Genomic DNA, 20,367 nt, shown 5'->3' with positions numbered 1-20,367 from the left:
CCACAAAACCTCAATTAACTTTTCATTATGGTCTAAAATGCTGTTTCTCTATACACTATGTAATTCAGGTGGACCTCAAGAAGTAATTTCTCTAGATTTTTGCTTAAAAACAGTCACATTTTAAGATAAGATCAGAATCTGCATAAAGCCAAACATGCACAATAGCGGAGTAATCACAGAATGTCAACTCTTTCTGATGTCATGTAATAACTCCTGGTGAATCAGCGCTTTTGTGCATACTTAACAGTTTTTATAAAAACATGACTGTCTGTGGAGCCGTCTTTGCATACTCCTAGACCGCTCACGAATTTCGCAGGTCAACTATTGACAAATGAAGTATTTGAATTCGTATATAGTGAATTATGATGGAAAATGTTTCATAGCGACCATGGCATTCATTTTGTCTCCTTGTAGGCAGCAAATATTCTGACAAACACTTTGAAATGTCAAGAATAACCACTTTTTGAATACAATGATGCTTCTCTTTTCATTTCTCACCAAGAGTGGATTAAGTTTTCATTTGTTTTGTAAACTTCACACAAAATCAGTACGTATTTAACAGCTTTCCGGTCCCTGTGCTCCCAACAAGTAACAGGAAAGATGAATACAAGGAGACCTGTGAAAGACGAAGGAAACACTCACTAAACTCATTTACACTCTCCCCTTTAGAAATCTCTTTCATATCCTTTCTTTGACCTCAGCGTAAATTAGTTTTCTGTTTTGCGCTCAGAGTAAACAACACCTAAATAATTGATATCTATCCTCAAACATGCCGAGTAAATAAGGCTGCAGGCTTCAGACAACAACTGAAGCCCTGTTGGTAATCGGTAGGACTCTTTTCATCTCATATAAAATCACCAGTAGTACAAACTCAGAATAGAAATGGATTGGATAGGTTTGTATATGGGTTGGATCATGTACACCTTGAAGAGTGAGTATGTGTTAATGGGGAATTTCATAATATTGTGATTAATGGATGATTGAAAGAAAGATAAAACAGAAATAGACCATTAGGGATTTTATACAGCAATAATGGCAAGTTTTCCCTATTTCACATAGGTTTTTGCACTTTTGCTAAATAATGTGATGACAAACAGTTTTAAACCACATATTGTACCAATTCTAAACCAGGTTAATGAAAAGTAGAGCATAGCTGACCTCCTGCAGTGCTCGAGGAGGAAGCTTCCTCTCAGACGGACCTCCCACCACACTAACACGAACCAGCACGTGATTCCTCTCCACTGACAGACTGTCAATGATGAACTCCCTGAGGAGGTTTACCAGAGAGGAAGGGTATACAAAGATGGAAGTGTAAGAGACGGTGCAAAAGGAACACAAATAAACAAGAAAAATTACAATGGACCCAGGCCCCGATGTAATAAACCTTAAGTTAAGTTAACGTTAAACATGAGATCTGAGGACAGAATATCTGCAAGATTTATACATTTATTATATTTAGCTGACACTTATCCAAAGCGACTTACATTTGCTATATACATCAGAGATCGCACGCCTCTGGAGCAACTAGGGGTTAAGTGTCTTGTTCAGGGACACATTGGTGTCTCACAGTGGATTCAAACCCAGGTCTCTCACACCAAAGGCCTGTGTCTTATGCACTACTCCAACACCACCCCATGATGACCAAATGCGGCCTGTCATACATATGTGGAATAAAAAATATATTTTTGATTTGACCCCATAAAATGTTTGGTAGAGTCAATATGCCCTTCCAATTCATTCATGACTCCTCTAGTTTATTGGAGCTCAGACTTTCTTTCAAAAGTCCTCTAAAAGACTTTGTCCAGACTTTGAATGACTGTGACTATATCATTACTGCAAGGCAAGTAAGAAAAGAGAGAGAGAAAGGTTTCCATGTTAGAATTTTAGATAAGATCAGAGAATACTCCAATTATAAAGGCACTTTAAGGTTGAAGGGTGTCAGGCTTGGTGGATAGTTCTCATAGCTGAAGCAATTTGGACTTGAAATTGGTAATAAAGGGGGACTATTTTTTGCACTATTCTCTTCCCGAGGGCCTGTGGCCTGTTTGCGTGTAATCTGCATACATTTCTTTGTGAATAAAACAAAAAAGTCATATAAATCAAAGCTTATACAGCTGGGGTCAAATAAAATGTGCAGATTGCCCTTACAAAATAGTTTTGGTGAATTTAGGTGTCACTCATATGATAAAGGTCAGAGCAAACAAGAAATAAAATATTGAATGATGATTTTTTTTTTTTTTAAAGTAGGGTAAATCAAAAACCAGATGCCAAAAAGTAAAGTTTAAAAAATGTTGAACTGAGTGAAGAGAGGAGGTGGAAGAGAGAAGGTAAAATTAAAAAAGGGGGGATGACGTCCGTGATGATAATGGGAGCATGAGGAGGAGAGAGGGCAGGAAAGGGAGATGGGAGACTAAATTAACAAGTCATCATTCTCCAAAATGCAATGTGAGTTGGCAATTCAAGGCCATTTCTATTCATAACCAATAGTCATGGTTCTGCCAGCCATTAAGAAGAGTGGGGAGCTCTTAAACACCCACTTTCAGAAATGGTCTTTTCCCTCTCTTTCAGCTTTATTTATTTTTATTTGTGACAAGGCAAACAAACAAACTATTTCTCATCCTGAGCAATGATTCAATTTTGAAGTGTTCCGTCATATCAGGATGATGTACAGAGGAGCAAAAGGCCTTTACTGAACAAGAGAGGAAACCAATGAAATGTCTAAATGTCTGAAATAACTTCCTTCAGTTCAACTCAGCTCTGGCTGGAGTAATCTGAATTTTGAAGAAAAGCTAAGAGGGCAATATCGAAGAACACAAAGCATGTTAAAGAAATTTTGGGAAATATGCGTATTGGTTTTCTTTAGATGACAAAATCAATGTCAAGTTAATACATGTGTGTTAAGAACAGAGTTTGAATTAATATGTAGTTAGTTAAGCTTAGCATAAAGACTGGAGGTAGGGGGAAACGGCTAGCCTTGCTCTTAATGTTCAGAAATATACCTACAAACACCTCTCACTAATTTACATGTTATATCTTGGTTGTATTATTCATACATAGAGATTGATATTTATCCTTTCATCTCACAAGCGAGAAGAAACCATTTTTATAGCGGTCAAAGAAACTTTTAGTTGCAAAAGCTACATTACATTCAATTATAAGGCTGGTGTTATTCTACATTATTATACTTTCTGACTTTGCTTCCATCCAATATGATAAGATTCAGTTCAATTACATCATGCTGACATGAATGAGAGGTCAAGGACTCTTAAAAAACAAACAAACACTGAAAACGCATCATGACTAATCTTAAATATCTTTGAATGTATTCATGTTTCGGATGTATGGCAGAACTTAAGTTACTTTAACACTATATAGTATTTTGGTTTTGCAAATTATAAATGTTATGATAATCTCTGGGAATATCCACAAATTATACAAATAATTAAATTATTATGACAGAATTGTTTAAGTAAATTTTGTTAGTAATACATTAATTCCCAACCACACATTTTTAATGTTTGTTGGATCATACCCATCATTGGTGTCCACTTCAGTCACGTTTTCTCTCTGACTCTGCAGCAGCATGGAGCAGATGTCGTACTGGCTCTCCAGCAGCAGAAAGGAGTCCAGATTACAGCAAAGCACACTGAGCAGTCTGCAGCAACACACACAAACAAACAAGATATCAAAATACAGAGAAATGTGCATATTGAGATATTGTCGCTAAGCAGCAGTGAGCAGTTTGACTGTAATGTAGTACATACTGTACAGCAAGGCAGAATCATGCAGATGAAAAGCCCATTTGGACTTGTCTACTTCCCATGGCTTTGTATGTCTGCAAGTGTTGGATCAGTTGACACAGTTTTTCCCCACCAGCTTGCTGTAGCCAATTGTAAGCTTTGTTAAGTTGGAACGCTTGGGGGAAAGCTTCATGGTTCATTTTCAGTTGTTGGTAATGACACCAGGCTCAAGCAGGCTGTTAAGCTGCATCAGCATTTTGAGACACTACAATGTGTTTTAGCTCTCCGTTTTTCCAATACCTGTAAAGAGGAAAATCTACACACAAGTTTTTCATAATGCATCAGTGTCTTGTTAACTTCAGCATCACTACTGGTCACTACGGAAGCCTTAAACGTCCATTCATTCAAATAATTTTTTCCCATGCTAACAGGATAATTTTCTCGTGATCTCGAGATCACGAATCATAGCTGAATATAGAGGTCGGCAGGTGCGTTTCTTTATGAAAGTTTGCTGAGTCAGTAGTTAGCTTAGCTGGTAGAGTGCAGGACTCACATACCTAGGATTGCAGATTCTGTTTTTTAATCATTCCCTGAACATATGGATCGATGGCCGCTTAGGGCTTCCGTAGTCACAGTTTTACTAGTAGCTTTTAACATCTTTTAAATAAAATAATCTTTTCAATCTTTATAAATGAAATGGTAACATTTAAATTACCACTAAATAAAATGTACAGGTAATCACATTTGTAAAGGAATGACTTGTATTATTTGCACTTATCATAAAATGCAAAGAGAGAGTTGTTGATGACTCCGCTGCATTTATCACCATCTTAAAATTGGCATCATAACTCCCCCTTAGCTGTTGGTTAACAGTGACAAGATTGCTGTGTCCCTCTGTCTCAGTAGGAAGGTGACACGCTTCAGTCAGGAGGGAAACATGCGCGTTGCCGATATTTGGCGCCATCTGTTGTTGTGGGTGTATATTAACATTTAAAGCGCTAGACCCCGAAAATAAGACGAGGTGAGTTTTTCAGACACATTTCCAGGAAGAAAAATGTCTTATATTTAGACCTATATATATATATATATATATATATATATATATATATATATATATATATATATATATATATATATATATATATATATATATATATATATATATATATATATATATATATATATATATATATATATATATATGTGGAATAAACATAAAAATCCAAAGGGAACAAGGGTAGCCCATGTCCCAAGACTAAATTTCACTCCCCCACCACCTCCTCCAATCAGCACGAGAGCTATCTGATTATTAGAAAGGTCACGTGTGTGTGTGTGTGTGTATAAATCACAATGAAGCGTTGATTATAACAATCTAGTTAATGTTTATGCCTGCCTGCTCTGCAATCCATCCATGCAATTAATTATGCAAAACTGGTCACTTAAATATCAGTTATCAACCGAATAGGTCATTTCATCATGTTAATGATGCCAGTTGGGCTATGTCATTGTCATTTAACCCATTATTCCCAGTGTCAATGTATGGGGATGTTTGTAAATGTTCCCCTGTCTCCTTTGAAGACTTTTTTTTTTTTACACTTAAACTTTAGGTTTAAATAAAAACTTTATGGAAAAAGCCTTTTTGGCTTTCTTGCTGAGAAGATCAATTCCTCTCATGCTTGTGCCTCAAGTATGGAGCTAGAGCCACTTGTTTAACCCGTAAGCAAACAGAAATGTAAAAGTTGTTGGTTTACCTCTTTTCAAAATAATGCTATAAAATATACAAGAAAATGTACAATGAAATTAACTGAAATGTCAGGGTTATTTTTTACACATTTAAAAGGCCATTTAAAACAGCTCATTCCCACTTTTCACAAAATGTCATTTCAACTTATAATCGTGTGTGTTCTTCTACTGACATACAAGTGGGTGAACTGTGCAAGTTGTTTGGTATGTTGTGTCTGTTAGTCCTTGTGAAACACATCTCTTCTAAGCAGCTGCTTCTTTTCCCGATGTGTTGGGCAGTTACTTGGACTACTGTTTGACTGACACCTCTACTCACTCATTCTGACAGCGGCGCAGCAAGAGGCTGAGAGTCTGTCAGGCCTTCTGACCTCTCTCTGTTTGAAACTAAGCAACAGAGAACCATGCCTGCTTCCAGTTTGTCTCTTTGATAGGCTTCTTTTATCAAGTGGGGTGAAGACTCACTGTCCAATCAGAGGTTTTTGAAATGTTTAGCGGTTTTGAAGGGCAGTTCGTTGGCAACCTTATTAAAACAGCATTAGTAATTATTTGAGTGTAAGAATTTCCATTTGAGGTACAACTAATGCATATTTTAATTATCAATTAATCTGCTGATTCTTTTCTGAATTGATTGTTTAATCTATAAAGAGAATCAGAAAATAGTAAAAAAAGAAAAAATGCCCATCAATACATCTCAGAGCCCAAGTCGACTTGCTTGTTTTGTCCAACCAACAGCCGAAAACCAAAAGATATTCAACTTACTGACTCAGTAGAAAACTATGACAACCAGCACATATTCATATTAATGGCTTGCTCATAAGCAGTCTTTGTTCATTTTGATTTGTTGCCAAGCTTCAAGAGGACGGGTCTTATGTAATATGAAAAAATGGGAGTGGCGGATAGTTGAGATAAAAAGATGATCCTCACCCTAACATATTTCGGTTTAGTTTCGGTTAGCGTCAGTTCGTTAACCTAAACGTTCAGCTCAGTGCACAGTTAGTAAACTAAGAAGAGGATTGCTGGGGCAATGCGTAACAATGCAAGGACAAGTGGAGCGGCAAAGGCAAGCTAGTAGAGCTCACCGGGGTTCAGGTAAGGCCTGCATCTTTACTTGTTGTTAGCAATCAAGTCAACTTAGCGTGACATAAGGAAACAGAACAGACAACAGATCCGCTGAAATTTATCCCCTAAACATGATTACGGTGTCAGTTTTATAGACTTCTACCAAACTTTGCTTCCCAGGATGGTTCCCGGTGTAGACAGCTCTCCAGCGACCCACAGAAACATACCCTCTGATGGCCTATATGGAGTGCCAGCACTTTTGAGTATAACTGCTGTTTTTGACAGGAGATCAGAGCAGCTAATGCTGAAAGATTTGGTGTTTTTTGTGTACAGGTGCTGGTCATATGCTTAGAACATCATCAAAAAGTTGATTTATTTCAGTAACTCCATTCAAAAAGTGAAATTAATGTGTGATGATTAAAAACTGACAACTAATGAATATCCCAAATTCAGAATATTACTTAAGACCAATACAAAAAAAGGATTTTTAGAAATGTTGGCCAACTGAAAAGTATGAACATGAAAAGTATGAGCATGTACAGCACTCGATACCTAGTTGGGGCTCCTTTTGCCTGAATTACTGCAGCAATGCGGCGTGGCATGGAGTCGATCAGTCTGTGGCACTGCTCAGGCTGGCATATCGCATCTTCCTCTTCACAATACCCCATAGATTTTCTATAGGGTTAAGGTCAGGCGAGTTTGCTGGCCAATTAAGAACAGGGATACCATGGTCCTTAAACCAGGTACTGGTAGCTTTGGCACTGTGTGCAGGTGCCAAGTCCTGTTGGAAAATGAAATCTGCATCTCCATAAAGTTGGTCAGCAGCGGGAAGCATGAAGTGCTCTAAAACTTCCTGGTAGACGGCTGCGTTGAACTTGGACCTCAGAAAACACAGTGGACCAACACCAGCAGATGACATGGCACCCCAAACCATCACTGACTGTGGAAACTTTACACTGGACTTCAAGCAACATGGATTCTGTTCCTCTCCTCTCTTCCCCCAGACTCTGGGACCTTGATTTCTAAAGGAAATGCAAAATTTACTTTCATCAGAGAACATAACTTTGGACCACTCAGCAGCAGTCCAGTCCTTTTTGTCTTTAGCCCAGGCGGGACGCTTCTGACGCTGTGTCTTGTTCAAGAGTGGCTTGACATAAGGAATGCGACAGCTGAAACCCATGTCTTGCATACGTGGTGGTTCTTGAAGCACTGACTCCAGCTGCAGTCCACTCTTTGTGAATCTCCCCCACATTTTTGAATGGGTTTTGTTTCACAATCCTCTCCAGGGTGCGGTTATTCCTATTGCTTGGACACTTTTTCTACCACATCTTTTCCTTCCCTTCGCCTCTCTATTAATGTGCTTGGACACAGAGCTCTGTGAACAGCCAGCCTCTTTAGCAATGACCTTTTGTGTCTTGCCCTCCTTGTGCAAGGTGTCAATGGTCGTCTTTTGGACAGCTGTCAAGTCAGCAGTCTTCCCCATGATTGTGTAGCCTACAGAACTAGACTGAGAGACCATTTAAAGGCCTTTGCAGGTGTTTTGAGTTAATTAGCTGATTAGAGTGTGGCACCAGGTGTCTTCAGTATTGAACCTTTTCACAATATTCTAATTTTCTGAGATACTGATTTTGGGATTTTCATTAGTTGTCAGTTATAATCATCAAAATTAAAAGGAATGAACACTTGAAATATATCAGTCTGTGTGGAATGAATGTATAAATTATACAAGTTTCACTTTTTGAATGGAATTACTGAAATAAGTCAACTTTTTGATGATATTCTAATTATATGACCAGTTCTAATTATATGACCAGCACCTGTATGTGGCCAGCATTATTGTAATGACAATTTAAATAGCTTGCCACAATTAGAAATGCAGAGGCGACTCCATAGGATTCAAACACCCTGATGTGGTTAATGTGTAAGTCCACTGGAGTGGCACTTACACTTTTAATAAAAAATACCAGGAGAGGTACTGAGGGACTGTGTTAAATTTGATTTCTCCACATTATTTCAGACTTCAGTTTTTCTACATAAGGACACAAAAGAGAGACAGAGGCTGGATGGTTAAGATTTTTAAAACAGTCCATCTCACCTGAGCGCTTCAGTTTTTGTCATTCAAGATGAGGATTTACAATTCACTTCATCCTATGCTGAAAGACTTGCATTTAAACGCCCATTTATGACAGATGATTACTCCCTTAATGATGTGCCCACATGCAGAGGACTTGCGCATAAACCAATCAAAAACAGTAATCTGCTTGCCAGTCTGACTGATGATCAGGCTACTGACTGATTAGTCATGCCTGTTCAGATGCAAAGGGTCAAGTTTACAGATGCTGAGGCTGGGCCTGCTGAAACCAATCATAAAATCATTCAAAAGGTGCAGTAAGAATGCAAAGAAAATTTTGGGGAATAGAAAGGAATCTTTTCCAGTATTTTTGTGGAAATGTCAAATACTGGTTTGTAAATTCAGCTTATACCAAATTGGCAACACCACCACTCTTTACAAATGAAAACACTTATTTTAATTAATGATCTGCACATATCCAGGTAGCAGTACAAAAAGCCCACAGGCTGTGCATATACAAATATCAATTAAAAGCTTCATTTGCACTACATGCAACTCCGAACAACACCATGAAACTTTACTATGCCGTGGGGAATCTGTGGGGAGTTTTTAAATCTGTCATTACTGAGCCTGAAACAAAACAAAGTAATCTCTTCCACGCTGTTTTCTGACTTGCCACAAAATATCACTATAAAATAAAAAATATTTCTTTTCTTTTATTTATTTCTAATCTATTCTACTATGGTTTACTTTGTCTGGGAAGGTGAGACAACTGCAACGGAACTCAAGTGAGGATGAAATAATCATAGACTGTAAAGAAGTCACCGTAAAGTTACCCATTGTTTGTGGACAACCGTTTTGAAGCCTCAAGTTTGACATTTTGGCAAACGCCATCTTGGTGTTTTGGAACCAGAAGTGACCATGATTGGAAGAGCAGGTGGAGCTAGGGAGGGATATGTATTGCTACGCCAGATTTGTGAATCACAGCCATGCCCTAAAGCAGGGTTTTTCAAAGTCTGAGATTGTGGGCCTTTTTCAAACAAAGCTTTTAAAAAGGCACCCCCCTAACCCCCCCTTTGTTTGCTTGCTTCGTCTATCAGTTATGGGATCATGATAATGTTATATTTGATCCCTTAGACACTCAACAGTTGAGCCAAGAAAGCCTAATATTGCTGTTTGACATAACTTCCAATGTTTCCTCTAGGATTTTTTTTCAGCAACGGGGGCAGGACAAACAGCACCCCCCCCAGAAGAGATAGTCACTTCACAAAAAAAAAAAATTCAGATGTCAACAAATACATAAAAATAAGGTCTGTCCTAAGGCAATTAGTAGTGTCTGACTGATAAAGTACCAAAACTATTGTATTTCTGAGCTCTTTCAAAACATAGGCTATACTTAGTGATCGCCGTTTGATAGCTAATGTAATACTTTTTCATTTCCATTCACTGAGCCTCCCCTGAAAGAGTGCAGGGCCCCCCTGGGGAGGACCCGCCTCACAAACCTCTGCCTTAAAGAACACCCTGCTTTATAGTATATTTTTCTCTAAATGGGACCATCATTTACAAAATGAACATCATGCCATTTTGAAGACGACTTGAAACTAACGATTGAGAGCATAAACTTATTAGTAAAGGTAATTTTCTCATAGACTTCGGTATAATCAGACTTCTATTTGATTATATTTTGCCAGTGGAGTCGCCCTCTGCTGGCCATTAGAAAGAATGCAGGTTTAAGGCCCTTCCACATTCGATTCACTTTTCAGACCTGGAGCAAAGATTTAGGCCCATTCCCAAGGCTCTAAGCACCAGAAATGGTATAATGGGATAGCGCTGCACATATCATGTTACATTACTTTGACTACACCAAAACAATTGTGGGTTTGGGACTTTTTATTTTACGGTTCTTACTTTCTTCATGGCAGAGTCACTGAGGGACCCAACTGTCTAATGTGAACGTATTTCAGACTCTGGCCAAGTAGATTATTTGAAAATTACTTGTAGACAAGAGGTAATTTTCAAATAATCAGTTTACACGTTTTTTTCAAAACATCCCCTGGTAACCCTGTGTTTAATGTCAAAACGCTATAAATTGTGGGTAATTCGCTGAGGAAAGTTCTACAGAGATGCAGGCTTATGGAAAATGTGCATAAAGGGCTCAAAAAGTCTGCAACAGAGACCTCTTGACGATTTGACAGTGGGTCAGCCCTAAGCCCTCACGGACTCACCGGGAATGCACCTTGAAGTCTGTGAGTCTTTGTCTTAGTTCTATTACTAACATTCATGTCTAAGCTGTACTGTACCTTTTTAGTTTTCACATGTTAAGACTTCATCTTGACCAGAGAACTTCCTGAAATACAAACATAATCTTGATCGTCTCTACAACTCCAGCTACAATAAAGACTGTGACAGCTTCTTTCTCCACCTTAGTGCATCTGCGGTCAGTGTTAACAAGATTTGTTACGCGCATGCCCTTCATTACTAATAATGTCTGTAGTGCACAGTGGAGATTTTACTTCTGGCATAAAAAAAAAAAGAATCTAAATCAAATCATGTGTGAGGTTCTGCACCAACACACACACTTGAGGGTGTTCAGAGCCATCGATGGCAGAGAGAGTAGAATAAAGGCATCCAAACAATTCAGACAGGGGAAAAACAGGGGTGAGAAGTGAGATGGTTGCCATGACAACAAAGAGGCTTTTAGCAACAAGGGAAAAGGGTTGAGGGATTTTAGCACTCATTAGCTTGTGAAGATCAAGAGGGGTGGAAAATGTTGCTACTTTTTTCAAGCGGGAGGCACTTCAGGAATACTCAGCGCATGTTTGCTTGACGGTGGTGCTGGTGATTAAACCTGCGTTAGAAAAGTTCAAGAGCCTAAAAAAAAACAGCAGTTGTGACGTACTGCTGCAGTGTAGTCCAGGGCTGGTTTCAAACTGCTTCACTGATTCGGATGGCTGTTTAAAAGGATAGGGTTATTGAAAAAAACAACAACGAATTGATCCTACTAACGAGTATTGTCTGTGCATTGATATGTTTTATTCCTCTGTGCCATTGAGCTTCATTGTTACTGCTAAACTATTAAAAACACATCTATGAACTATACGGGTAACATATTCAATCATTCAAGGGCCCTGTAGTTTATTTTGAGTCAATGCCAGATACGCCGTCATGTTGCCATAAATACTCCGTGCATAAAATTGTGTACATAAATCCACTCCTGTAGTGTTTGCTAAAATCTGTAGTGCCCAGCTCTTCAAGGGAATTTTCTCAGCCAGCTCCAATACATTTGTGACCCGTTTTTAAAGATTTAGTTTAGTAAAAAAACAGTGGTCTTGGAGCTGAGCGCAACAGACAAGGTAGGAAAGTAGTTAGAGATCTGTTTATTACATGAATAATATAGAATAACGCCCGACTTCAACAAGCAGAATATAAGCATCTACAGTACAAGACTGAGCAGCAGGGAACAAATATGCAGCTATTAAAAATGGAGAAGCCTCAATAGATTAAAATACACCAACAAGCATATTTCTCACAATAAAATCATCTTTCTAAACCATAAGCTTTGCTCACTATATTTTGTAGTTTAACTTTTTATATGTTGCATTTTAATATAAACAGACATTCAGGCAAACAAAAGGCATTTGAATAGAAAAATAACCTGAAGCTGTTATCTATTATTCATTATGCGCCTATCGTGATAGATCGACGCCTGTGCAAATTAAAATCCCCTCACTCCCCTGTCTACTGTGGTCATATAATCACACAAGCTTGTAGCATGTGTGGCTGTCTGCGTTTGACCTAAGGTGCCAGCCAAGTTTCTGTTTCTGATCTAGAAGTTTACAAAGAGCCAAAGTGAAGGTTTTTCCACAGTGAGATTCACATTCAAACACAAGTTTTAAACCTCATGCATACATGCGCTCTGGTGAGGATAATCAGACAGGTGCTACCTGAAATTTTTTATGCCATGTATTTATCAGTGATATATACATAAAGAAGTCTCTTAATCAGAAAGGTGTTTGGTTGCCCGGTGGTCAGCATAATTATTTTTTTTCCCTCAGTGGATAAGATGTGCAAAGTCTGTAGTATCAAGTGTCTCGTAAGAGCATCAGCGGTTTATTAAACTTTTTAATGCTACCTGTAATTCTGTTTAACACAAATGATCCAGGGTAAAAAAACAAACAGAAAAATAATGACTCACAGTGGAGGAAGAACTACTTTGATCTGACAGTGATTAAACAAGCAGGTACTCCTGATGCATCATTAATACATACCATGAGGGGATAGATTTACCCTAAAAATGTGAGGTACACTGCTTCGTCACAGTAAAAAAAAAAAAAAGGCTGATGTATCTCCTGTGTGATTGTTTGACCATGAGGAAGACAAGTGTGGGGTCATTGGACATGTTTTTAATAAGGGCCTTTTAATGTTTTGTACTATCGAAGCACAGAATCTATTCCCTTCTCTATAGACAAAAATATGTATGGTAGTCAATGGCGAGAGACAACTTATTTTTTGATCCTGTTTGAACTGTGCCCTGAATTACACATGATGTTTGTCAATTTAAAAGCTAATTTTGTCTGTCAAGAAATTTATAGTTCTCTCATCTCATATATAAGTCACCAACATGTTAGCGCGGTAATGCTAGCTAACGTTTACTGCTTGCTTGCTGCTAGCGAGATAACTTAGCGAAGTTCCATGCAGAAATAGATCTCACCTGATGTGTTTAATCCAACAACTCTCAGTCCTTTTTTATCACATCATCCTCTCATATAAGTTCTTTGACGTTAGCTTCATTAACGTAAGCTTCAGTCATTGAGAGAAAAAGTTACGTCACATACCCGACCTTTGGGTTTGTGGTCTTTGTAATTATGTATTTTCAGTCTTATGCCTCAACAGTTTTATATCAAACCTTGACTTTCTTAACTTTTAAATGTATATTTTAAATTGACCATCATCATGTGTGTAATTCAGACCACAATTCAAACGGGATCAAAAAATTTGTTGTCTCTTGCCATTGACTACCGTACATATTTTCAAAGTAAGGTCCCATGGTGGTCCACCAGAAGGGGAGGGACTTAGGCTCTCCATTCAGATGTGCAGGAACCGCTAATGTAAAGCCAGTCGCTGTAAGCGAACACTGCAGCCAGTCAGAAAAGCCAAAAAAACACAGAAAAATACAATCATAGAACCAAAAAAAAGTGTTAATAGGTACCATATATGTCTGACAGGCGAAGATGAGCAGCTTACAGTAGGCAGACTAGCAAGTAAAGCTTTAGCTCACTTAACCTTTAAGTAATGTTAGCACCAGAGCTGCCAACTCTCAGGCATTGAGCGTGGGACGATTGACACTTTTCACAAGCTCTCACGCTACACATCAATGTACTCACGCAGTGAAAAACAAATAACTGATCATGTCGACTTGGGGGTGAGTAACTCCAGCTGATGTGACACTGGTGTCTTGTGCTGTGAGCCACAGTAAATAACTGAAAAAATTAGCAAAATAAACATCTAAAATCTGAGGCGCAAACTTGCTCTGTTTAGGACTATGAGCTGCGCTTTATCTGAGGTGCTGAAGTGAACATTTGTGTGGATTTGTGGTGAGATTTCTGCCCATTTCCCCAAACAAAGACACAAAGAGGAGGGAAGACTAAATCATACACGTGTGCTGAATCAGCAGGAATGATATTTTAATACACATTAATGCACATTTAATAAACCTTGTAAAAGTTGATCTACAGGAGCAACACAAAATGCCTGAGAGCTGCACTGCATTATTTTCCATAATTACACTTTGAATCATCACCTGCCACCTGAAATTTGTGTTTCCCTTTATATTAATTTATATATTATTATAATAATAATAACAACAACACCACCCACAAGTTCCTCTAGCAAGGAAACTGACCTACAGTAAACACTAGTCAGCAGCACAGCAAATCATGTCACATCAGGATTCAGATGCAAATTTAGTTACAATACAATAAGCTATGTGGTAAGCCACTGTTTATATCATTTCAACTGACACATACAGTATTTCAGTTCTGCACAAAATTTGGCCAATAATTTGATTTATTTAGCCCTCAAGATCGAAATTGATAGATGAAGTACATTTATTTGTTTACACATAATTTGAATTTCTTCAAAGTTTGATTTAAATTTTCTCTAATCACTCAATCATTGAAGGTCATTATTTTCTCCCCTTGTCTTGTATGAAATTAAAAGGAGGAACATAACTGTCACAGTCTAATTTCAAAGATTTAAAAAAAAAAAAAATGCTTGATTGATTTTTGCTTTATAATAATTTTGTGTAATTGAATATACAGTATATGTGACCATGGCCTGGATGAGTCTACAACACTGAATTTGTAAATGGTTGTTGGGGACTCCATCTGTGTCACTATAAGGCTAATGGCCAAGAGAGTACCATGCTGCCATATCCTTTCAAGCTATATAAAATCTAAATTAAAACAAGTTCCACTGTAATGTGGATGATGCGTTGGTAAAAAGTAGTGTTTACTTGTTTTGGGGGTTTAACTGTTGGAGACTGAACTGAAATCAAGCTGTATGGAACCTTGAACATAGAACTGAATTTATGGCCAAAAATAAAACATTTACTCAGAAGTTGTTGGTTTAACATGATTATACAAATACCTCAAAATTAACATGGTATGAGTTGACTTATTGATAGTTATATGCTACATTTAGCACATTTAGCAATCCACAGTGAGGCACAGAGTGTGAGTTTGTCAGTTAATCCATCACTCTGGGTGGCAAAGGAATAGAGCATCTTGTTCCTTTCACTTGGCTTCTGGATGTTAATAGGAGTAGGCTGACTGACAGACAGAGTGAGTGCGTCAGCAAGGCTCCAAACAACTCAAAGCTATTGTGATTCAAAAAGCCTTTAGAAAGGCAAAGGAATGCACAGCAGCCACCAAACCACAACCAAGACACGCATGTACCTGTATGTAAAAACAAACCCTCTTGCACAGATTGCTTCATATCTCCCTAAACACATGTTCAGCCATTTTTTCACTGCAGCACATTAACCGTAACAAAAAAGCTAACCTAACCTTTAAGCAACAATATGAAACTTTCCTCAACAAGATATTATGAAATCCTTTTTATTTATTTTTTTACAATACAGTATTACAGAATAGCTTTTCATTTTAGAGGAACATCTTCACCCCCTTAACTACCCTTCTCACTTCTTATGTTGTTAGTTCTTCATAAATATAGAAATACGCGCATGCGCACAGACACACACACACACACACACACACCCCTCTTATCCAGAGAAATCCTTTCATCAGCCTTTCAATGCTGGGTAATCAAGGTAAAAAGAACCATGTCAGTCTGCTATTGCCACAGGATTAAGTGTGCGTGTGTGCGCGTGTGTGTGCGCAGCCACCAGGTGCTAATCCGATACCTTGTGCTTCCCCACTGATGTAAAGTAATATTGAAAAAATATCAATCTCACCTCAGGCCGAATGTGTGAGACTGTTCATAGTGAAACAGGGAATTAATCTTCGCATCTGAATTCACAGCAATCAGCCTGTCAATCAAATCCTGTGGAGTGAAATGAGAGGCTATGAAAAAGAATACAATAGCAGTTGTGGTGCAAATATAATGTGTGGATTGTTGTGATGTTTAAGGTAAAAAAATGTACATGAGCTTCAGTGTATTGGGGGTTCAGGAGGAGGACTTTTGAGATAAAACAAATGCGTGGGTGGTGGTTAAAGGCAAAATAAAAAGTGCAAACATGCCCTCAAATGGCTGAAAGAGGCATTGCATGAAGTCTGGACTCCACAGTATGAACAACACTCACAGCAATGGAGGTGGGCATTTCTCTCAGGGTGTATTCACTCTTGTTGGCTAGAGGTTGTCGGCCCAGCAACTCCCACACTGACTGGGAAGAGGAGAGCAGGTTGACCAAGGACAGGAAGGACTGGACAGAAAGAAAGTGAGACAGACAAAAGACAATTAGAGGGTTAGATAAAGCAGTAAAAAGCAACAAAAACAGGTGCCCAGACTGAAATTAGAACTATACTCAAGTGTGCAATGGAAATTGTTTTGTGGGGGATTGAGCAAATAATTGAATTACAACAAACCATTGTCTTTGACAATGAGAAGTACTACTTTCTATGTTTTGGGGAACAGAGATCATCTCCTGATCTCCTGGCCTTGAATGAACATTCACAAATGAAGTTAAGGTATACACACACACACACACACACACACACACACACACACACACTATTCTAGAAAGACAGGAAGATAAAAGAAAAACGTGATAGCTGAACTTGCCAGTTGATGTCTGATGTTGATATCTAGAAATTCAGTGTATTTTGTCCATGTGAAAATAGAGTGATGCAAAAAAGATGTTTGGGAAGAGATGTGAGCACTTACACGACGAAACTACATCTGAACATGTGAACATAAGAAGAATAATAAACCACAAAAGTCCTCTCATCACTGGATCAAGGAGAACAGAAAAAAGTGTGCACATCAGATCCCATTTGCACTGGTCTGTGCATATTTAGTTTGTTTGTCTCACAGAGGTCAAGGCATAAAACATCACACACATTTTTATCTTTTTTCCAACACAAACTCAATTCTGGGGCTCTGCTGCCATGTGCTGGCTGGGAGGGACTTGAAGGTCTGACTGCATGCATGTAACCTGGCAGCTGACCCACTGATAAGGCAGGCTTTAAAGTCACCAGTGGCAGGGCACAGTTCACACCTCGCTGGCTGTCGGTATTCACTTGGCTAGTTTCACTGAGAGCGACAACTTTGCTCCTGTCAGAGGCCAACTTATACAGACAAACACTAGAGCTTCACATGAAAGTTGGAACCTGTCCTAGACTGAACCTGAAAATGAAGTTTCTGCCCAAATTTGTTCCAGATGTTTTTTAAAAATACAGCCATCTGCAAAGAGGATTCATTCTCAAGGTTTAAAACACATTTTCTACAGATCCACTGAGAGTTAACTATGGCTACAGTCCTGTTCGACTGGAAATGTAACCATGCGTGTCTCAGCTCAATCAATTCAGTTTGATCCTGTTTTGGAGCATACAGCTTGGTATGAAATCATAGTAAGTCAGTTTAATCTCTCACACTCACACACACACACCTTGAGGCAGCTCCTGTCTATGGGGTCCATGGGTGTAGGCTTGGGACGGACCACCTTGATATCTTCGCTGCCGCACTCAAGAACAGACCACAGCTCTATCACCAGTGCCCGGACAAATCCTGCAACAAAGCATCAAGCTGGTGGTTTCAATATGGATTTGTATAGAGTTGACACACAAACTTTAAGTTGTGATCTTAAAATTATAAGATTCTATGTGGCGGGACTGCAGTTGTTAAAGATTTAATACTTCATCATGCAAAAAACAATATCTGTTTATCTTTAAATATTTTAATACAGCAACATTAAAATATGTCAAAAATAAGAAAACCCTAATATTACGACAGGGTGTTTTTCTTGGCATTTAACTTTCGTTAACAGGAGACAGAAAGGAAATATGAAGAGAGATAAATGGGAATAATGGAACATTAAACAAAGCTCAGCAGCCAGATTCAAACAGTGGAAGCTGTGATTATATAGTCTTAACAATTCAACTACCCTGATGCCCCCAAAATTACAATTTGACTCTTCCAAATCTACAATTCAATTTTACACTTACACCCCAACAAATTGTATTGGTTGTATGCCTCCTTTGCATCTAGCATTAATATGTACCTGATATGTGGAATGTATTCAGATGATTTACCATGCTGCTTAAACGTAAATTCTGAAACAGACATTAAAATCTGATTACTTACTACCAAATCACATATCCTTACAAACACCTGACAGTTTACACATCATCTTGCTCTCTCTTCACCCATTTATCCCATCCCAAACAATTTTTCTGCTCAGTGCCTGATGTGGTCTAGACCAAAACAACCTGGAAGCCTTAAGCATCACAACTAGTAAGTTTTTGTTTGTGCAAGTAAGTGCTTTAGTACCTGATCTGTGCAAAGCCACCACCCCTGGAGCAGTTGCTGCCACCTGTGTCACCATCACACCGTATCCAAACTTCTCACAGCGGCTTACCTGCAGAAACACACAGCGAAAAATATAAAAATTTATCTCTTTAGTTTTTTCTAAATCAAAAATAAATGAGAGGTTGGGACTGACAGACAAACAAAGGATTCATGTAGACAAAAAGGACCTGAACTTGAAGCAAACCGAGCCTTTATTTTTGGAAAAAAATGGCAATTGTAATTTTGCCATTTGTGATTCATTATGCAAACTCTGCTATGACACTGCTAGAGTACTGAAAAGGCACTACATAATGTAGTTTAGTACACTAAGGAGAAATCAAATTGAAAATTGATTTTTGAGTGTGCAGTCCCTTCATTAATTACAACACAATGTCACAACTAAAAATAGACTAAATATAATTACATTCCATAATTAAAGTGAAATGCCAAATGAGAGAAGCAATTACAAGAGTGCGTAAACAATGGCAGTAAATTAAGCCCACAGGGGATTAGCTAAGGTTTGCATTAAGACTGAGAGCGTGTGGGGGGGTGTCTGTGTGTGTACAATATGAATCATGGACAATGCTATGTATGTAAGGCATATGTAGAGTCCAGAGATTGATAAGCATGTAACAACCTCCAGGCTACTTGTATACTGAATACTGAACAGTTTTCTAGAAATATGACTGTGGCCTTGAGTAGGAGCAGGAGCAACACATTACCACATCTTCTGCAGAATGAATTAGGGATACCGATGACACAGGCCAAAAGGATGAATAAAGGTTTTTAAGACACATTATGTTCTGCAGGATAAGCCATTATACAAAACAAATGCCTAGAAATATTTTATGCATCAACAGAAATTCTAAATATTTATGTTAACAAAAAAAATATTATACTGTATGGTCTATTGCTAAAGATGTGCTTCTGCAAGCCAAATGAAAACTTTACATTTTAATTCAATAAATAAATGTACTCACAACAACTTTATGTGCAATGAATAACTTTATTCCTAATCCTGCTGTGGCTGCAGTGCTGCATTACTGTAACTCAAGTCAATGCAGCACATAACGACTTAAACAGCATGCAAGTACTTTGGAACAAGAAAGATTGAAAAACTAGCCACTGCCAAAAGGTGATTCTTTCAGGATTTACATAATGATGAAACAGTACCATCTAACCATTTCAACATCGCCGCTTATCAGCACTAAAGTCCAGTGTTTTGTAAAAGTCACACTGGTCTGATTGTTCTGACTGGTTTGATTCATATGAAGGTGCTACAATAGCCTAATCTGACCAGTTTAAATTTTAACTTCAGTGCTTTTACTACCAAATAAATCTGGCAATGTCTGGAGTTACTGCTTAGTGGTAGTAGTTGTAGTATTTTACATGAGCTGTTCCAAAGTCAGCACTTGTTGGATTGCAGATTAGAAACTACATTGAAAAGGGGATGAGTAGTGATGTTCCCTCAGTACTACAGTTGAGGTGTCCTTGAGCACGTCATTTGATCCCCAAACAGCTCCACTGGGGCCTTTTAGTGACTAACTGCAGGTAGATTGGGCAGCTTCCATGTGTCACTGTGTGTGTGGAGCAGGGTGTTAATGTAAATGAGCCTTTGGTTCCATGAACAGTCTTCAAATAAAGGTTGGAAAAAAACTCCTAAATGTGTACTGGGTAGCAGCACACCTGGCAAACTGGGTATAAATATACATAAGTAGTAAATAAAAA

The 20,367-nt window shown here is 38.3% G+C and overlaps 1 protein-coding gene across 1 annotated transcript in view; it reads right to left on the bottom strand.

The window, feature by feature from the left end:
• tbc1d32 (TBC1 domain family, member 32) overlaps positions 1-20,367 on the bottom strand; it is a 76,414-nt gene that overhangs the window by 38,886 nt on the left and 17,161 nt on the right. Inside the window, exons 20-25 of the mRNA XM_038727019.1 lie at positions 18,622-18,709; positions 17,741-17,859; positions 16,436-16,555; positions 16,088-16,176; positions 3,533-3,655; positions 1,159-1,267 (exon numbers count right to left, since the gene is read on the bottom strand). Of these exons, the coding sequence (XP_038582947.1) occupies positions 1,159-1,267; positions 3,533-3,655; positions 16,088-16,176; positions 16,436-16,555; positions 17,741-17,859; positions 18,622-18,709 (648 nt within the window). The remainder of the gene's footprint in view (positions 1-1,158; positions 1,268-3,532; positions 3,656-16,087; positions 16,177-16,435; positions 16,556-17,740; positions 17,860-18,621; positions 18,710-20,367) is intronic.

Source organism: Micropterus salmoides, unplaced genomic scaffold (assembly GCF_014851395.1).
Source record: "Micropterus salmoides isolate LMB-PRFRI ecotype aquatic unplaced genomic scaffold, ASM1485139v1 Ms_hic_scaffold_18, whole genome shotgun sequence".
Lineage (NCBI taxonomy): Eukaryota > Metazoa > Chordata > Actinopteri > Centrarchiformes > Centrarchidae > Micropterus > Micropterus salmoides.
The sequence above is the reverse complement of the archived record's forward strand: the minus strand, read 5'-3'. Positions and strand labels throughout refer to the sequence as shown.